Below are 5,832 nucleotides of genomic sequence, written 5' to 3'. Positions count from 1 at the left end.
GCACTGATGATTGTTGTATGTAGTAAACGGAATACGTATCTGCAGACGGTATTAGAGAGTATTCTTTTGTAGTAGAATAAAATGAAAACTCAACCTATTCCCAATGTTAATTTTTTTTTTCAGATATTCTGAAAATTTCGATACGATTATTATTTGTGTTATATTTGTTTCATTTTTTAAAGTAATTTGACTCATTAAATTTTGCGCATTATGTAGAATCCATTAGCGTTTTCAAACAATTGGTAATTTTATGCTTATTACTCCTATTACATTCCTTAATCTCATTTGGGAAGTTACGGATTCTGATGATACTCTGAAGTTCGGTTTTAACGGTTTTCAATCGATACAAAAGTTATTCGAAAATGAATCCAAACTAATCCTTAAACTAGACAAGAATAAAAATAAAATATCGTAAAATGTTTCAAAACTTTTTTTAAATAATTTTCAAATGATTATGATATAATTTGAAAATAATCTAAAATCTATCTGAAATGAAACTAAAATAATTCTTAAATAATACTGAAATCATCAAAAATCCGATCTTCAAATAATTTAAAAAAAATCTAAAAAATTTCGAAAACGGTTGTAGAATAGTCGGGGAATGATTTGAATATGATACTAAAATGATATAAGAATGATTTTTGAATAATACTAGAACTATCACAAAATGATTTTGAAATAATTCTTAAACGCATTTAAAATAAATAAAAAAAAATACTCCATTTCCGGAAATGATTATTAAAAAAATAAAGAGAGATTGTAAAAAAATCTAGATTTCAAAATCCAAGGGAGCTCCGTAGTGGATAGTCGTCGGTTCGAATCCTAATAGAATCAGGCTATGTTGGTTGTCAAAGGACTTTAACATGGGTTTATTTTTGAGCTCCCCACCACATACCCTTCCTTCAAGCTGAACTCATCGGTACCCCTGTTGGCTTTCTTCTTAACAAAAATCAGTCCCTTTTACGATAAAACTGGTCTGGATATAACATATAATACGTTATAGTTGCTTCCTCCTGACATAATAGACTCCTATTAGAAAAAAACCTGCCCAGACATTAACATTAGGTAAGGTGCGAAATACAGAAAAAAATCTGTGCAATATCACAATAGATCAAACGTCTCTGGTCGCAGTGATGAGTGGACAGAAGAAAAAAGATTCCAAATAATAGAATAAGGATGAAACTTGAGTATACAATAGTTCTTAGATAATTCTAAAAAAATTCTTGATCGATTTCAAAACTTTTGAGATTTGAAGCCAATTTAAAACGAATTATTGGAGTCTTCGTTGGGTTTAAGAAGTTTAGCCCCAGATGTGCTGGTGGCCGACCAATTGTAATTCATTTCGTCTTTGCACCATTGCATTGAGCAAGGTCTTCGATCGATGTCATCTGCTGCTTTTGATCGTGTGGATCATGGGTTATTTTGAGCCAAATGTTGTAAACTCGTAGCCATAACTGGGATGGTTGAATGGCTAGATTTATACCAATGTGACCGTCAAATCACCGTGAATTTGGGCATGTCGAAATCTAGTTGCTTTAGTAACAATTCCTGTGTTCTTCGAGGCAGTATACTTGGACCGTTGCTTTTTTCGATGTTTATCAATGATGTTACTAAATTTTTACCCCCTGACACTCGATTGCTATACGCGGATGGTACCAAAATTTTTAATTTTTCATCTCATTGATACGGACGATGATTGCAGCATGCTTCGGGCGCTGATTGATTTGTTTGGTGACTGTGGAATCCCAATTGCTTGTTGATAAGCGCTCCCAAATGTGTGGTAAGTTTAGTTTCCAGCGCAAAACACAGCCTTTTTTATGATTACTTAATTACTGGGATAACACTATCGTAACGAAGTCGTCACTGATCTAGAAGTTTTTTTATGATTCTCAAATAACATTCAGGTAACATTATCCGACGATCATAAATGAAGCCAATCGTTTACTTGGTTTGATTTATAGGATCGGGATGGAATTTGAAGATTCTACGCACCGTCTAATGCTCCTTGGTACCGCCAATTCTGGAAGCTGCGTGTGTTGTATGAGAGCCGTACTACGATCACTGGATTCGGCGAATTGAGCGCATCAAAACGCGGTCAAATCGAAGAACTGGAGAAACCCTGAACATTTGCCTCCCTACGAGAACCTTTGCTCACTGGTTGGTATCACACCCTTTGAATAACGCCGTAAGGACTTCATGGCTAGAACAGCACACAAAATCCTGACTCGTAGTTATGGTTGCCAGCCCAGTTTAGAATCTTCGAACAACACCTTCAAAAGCCAGAAAAGACCCGAAAAAAAATTCCGCAATATACTCGGTCGAAATACGCTCCTTAAGGTCACAAAAAGGAACAGGTTCATGACACGATCACATGGTCGACGTGGGTCTATGTAAACTTTAATTCATCAAACCCTCCAGTTATATATTTGGTAGTCTGAATAGGCATCGTTTTTGTTGTTCTTGTGGACAAAAATGGTAATGGCTGCTACAACAATATATTGAAACGTCTTAAGAAAGATGGTTATAATTCGAAATCACAGTAGCATTTCGAACATAGAACAGAATTTTAGTACCGCAGCCGGCATGTTTACCAAATGCCAACACGAAATCAAATTCTTTTTTTGTACACTCGTTTTTGCATACGAGCTAAAATCTCTGTCTTGCGATCTGTCTTGCAAAACTGGGAAAAACGTAACTTGAAATAAGGTGAGGCCACTCACAGGCTCGTAATTGATTAGCCGCGGCTCCTACAATTGATTTTCACTTTGAGTTAATTTTTTCACTGGTTTGCAATTGAAAATAAATGATAACTATTGTAGTAAAAATTTGGGAGAAACTTCACCAATCAATCAAATTGCGATCAAGATTAGTTTAATAAAAGTAACAATCGGTCATTCAAAACGGCACATGGTACGCACGATTCTACCCGATACAATCCTAGTCTCAACTTTAAAATCGAAGGGACAAAGGTGATCTCAAATTGAGCTCAAAATCGTTGAAAACGCCAGAAAAAAACACAAATGTAAAATTAAATTAACAAACACGCTTCAAAGGGCGGCAAAACCTCTGAATCGCCTGAGAAGAGAATGCTTCAAAATGGAAAAGTGCTTCCAAACTAAACTTAGAAACGCCGAAAAATGTTTCCCAAGGCTAGAATTGAAAATGATCCAGAATCAAGCTCCAAATCACTCCATTGAAACGGTCAAGAAAAAGAAGATGCCAATTCCAAAGATCAAAAAAGGAATAATCCCAAACTGACCGTTTAAGGCCCAATACGGTCAATAGAGTTTACAACAAGTCAAGCTGAAGAATTGCCGAAAACCGTTTCGCGTGGTCAGAAAAGACCCAAAATGAGCTCAAATTCTTCCGAAAAACATCAAATCATCCCCATTTGGCGCACAACGATCCTAAATAATGCTTAGAATTGATCTTTAATAATGCTCAAAATCGCCGAAAAATCTTGAAGGCCTATCAAATGATCCTGATTTAGACTTAAAACTGCCAAAAATCGTGTTTAAATATCAGAACACACCAAAAAATGAAATAAACCAGAATCACCGAAAAACGATTCTAAAATTTAAAACACTGAACTTGGAATCACCACAAAACGCTCTGAAAATTTTAAAAATCCCGAAGGTAGATTATTTTTATTTCCACTGCACTGTATGAAAATATTAAATTATGATTAACAAAAAACCAAACATTCTCACCAGCACAGAGGAAGGACTCCACTCAATCAGATTTTCTTGCCTTCATTCCACAACAAAATAACAACACCGTCAACAATTTGAAGATTTTTACATATGTTTATTCCACTGACTAGATTTTGTACGATTTCTTACCAGCTATCAACTTAACCTATTCGTTTTACACCTAGTGCACTAATTTGTACAATCCGCGAAAAAAATCCCTTTTGTTCAAGTCGACAACAGTCTTGGCCACTTGTTTACGTTTTGTTTATTTTTGGAGAGATCATCTGAATGAGCATTTCTCTACGGCCGGGTCCAGAAACCCGTGCCCGAGCGTAAGCGGCTTTCTCCGGCTCGATCTGTGGATCTCTGTGGGAAATAGAGAAAGAGAGAAAAAAACAGTCTTCATGAGTGATTTTGTCTTTATGACGTTATCACTGACTCAGAACTCACCATTCCACTGCTAGCACTTCCGATGCATGAAACTCCGGTTGCAATTATCAGTCTTATTTCCAGGATTATGTAACAGATTCACTGCTGCTGCTGCCACCAGGAAATCGCGTCCAGCAGCTCCTCGTCGTCGGTATTCTGGGGGCTGAGCTCCTCGTGCTGATACTCGACAGGAACAGAGGGATGAGTTTTGAACACGTGATGAATCGGTTGGCTGTAGGTGGCAGTACTTGTGATCCCACTGGTACCGAAGCTGGTCATGCTGGGGAGCGGTGTCACGTTCGTGGTCCCATATCCATCGAAGGGTTCTCGTTTGAAAGTGGCAATCTCCGGTTGACTGCTGTAGCTGGAGTACTCCGACAGCTGTGACGGAGCTGGTGAAGACGCACTGGATGCCTCGGACATCGAACCGTAATAGGAAACGGGTGAAAGCGCCTGGGATAGGGTGGTTTTCGAGGAATCCGCACTATTTTCGATGTCATCATCGAGAACACGCTGCAGGCTGCGGATGTATTTTACCGCGACACGAAGAGTGTCCACTTTACTAAGTTTTTTGTGGGGTCCACGGCCTCCATTGGTGAGGGCCGCCACAACCGTCGATGGTAGATGCTGACGGAGGTTCGCGAATCCATTGTTGACCTGTTTGACACGGTTTCGTTCCCGTGCATTACGCCGTTGGATCGAAACCGTTTGCTGCGGGGTTACAGCATACGGTAGAGCGCAATATTTTTTGGAGATGATCGGGCGGTCTTTGAATGCTGGCGGCTGCAACACTGCACTTCCTGTATTCACCGGTGCCGGCACGATCGGTCGTTTGCGGTAAGCATTCACGGCCGGCTGCTGACCGATCGCTGCCCCGTTCGGGATGTACATGTTCTGTCCCAAAGCCATGCTGCGAACTAATGTAGCCATTTGTTGCTAATTCACTCAAGATTTTGCCACTGACACAAATTTCACAAAGTCCTTTTTATCCACTTGCACAATTTCTCGACCACAAAAACACTAAGTATCCGATCGGTGAGTTGCTTGTTGTTGGTTTTACTCTTTTCAGACTGTGATCTTTCCTTGCCGGAGGTAGCTCCTGGAGTGGTACCTTTCGTCCTATAGCAGTTGCATTTTGTATGCTCTTTTCCCATCATGATGCAGGTGCCCGCTCCGAAAATAACCCAAAAAAAAAAAACAGAATAACGTAAGCCATCAGAATCACCAACACACCTCCAGCACCGCTCATCCTTAAGGGCCGCACGGAGAAAACCTGCTCGCACAAGACACTCGAACCGTCGTCGTCATCGTCGTCGAGCAGCATAGGAAAACATAAACGAAACCGACAGACAAGGATAGACGACAACCGAAAAAAAGACGCAGCCGAAAAAACAACAAGAACCCAGTTCATCACATAGCAGCCCGAAATAAGAGCGCGCCCGATCGGGCGGGAGTCGCGCGCGCATCTCACCGAAGCCGAGCCGAACGAGCGCCGAACCTGATCGACTCGTAGCCGGCGAACGAAGCGATCGCGTGGCGCACCACACGACCGGCAAACGCCGCACGATCGCCTTTCGTACGATCGCGTTGCGCTTTATAACGTTTCCATTCAACAACAGAGCGATCATCATCATCATCATCGTCGTCGTCGTCGTCGGCCGGTGGTGCACAGGCAACAACCACGGTGCAACACTGCAGAAGTCGTTAAAAA

General features: G+C 40.5%; 1 protein-coding gene across 1 annotated transcript; it reads right to left on the bottom strand.

Moving 5' to 3' along the window:
* Positions 1-3,786: 3,786 nt before the first annotated feature.
* Positions 3,787-5,255, bottom strand: LOC129733922 (achaete-scute complex protein T3-like). Its single transcript, XM_055695542.1, has 2 exons — positions 4,143-5,255; positions 3,787-4,058 (listed from the first exon to the last, which is right to left on the bottom strand). The coding sequence occupies exon 1, from the start codon at positions 5,049-5,051 to the stop codon at positions 4,221-4,223; it is 831 nt and encodes a 276-aa protein (XP_055551517.1). The 5' UTR covers positions 5,052-5,255; the 3' UTR covers positions 3,787-4,058; positions 4,143-4,220.
* Between the last annotated feature and the right edge of the window lie 577 nt (positions 5,256-5,832).

Source organism: Wyeomyia smithii, chromosome 1, assembly GCF_029784165.1.
Source record: "Wyeomyia smithii strain HCP4-BCI-WySm-NY-G18 chromosome 1, ASM2978416v1, whole genome shotgun sequence".
NCBI classification, from domain to species: domain Eukaryota; kingdom Metazoa; phylum Arthropoda; class Insecta; order Diptera; family Culicidae; genus Wyeomyia; species Wyeomyia smithii.
Note: the sequence above shows the minus strand (reverse complement) of the source record. Positions and strands in the feature narration are given on the sequence as shown.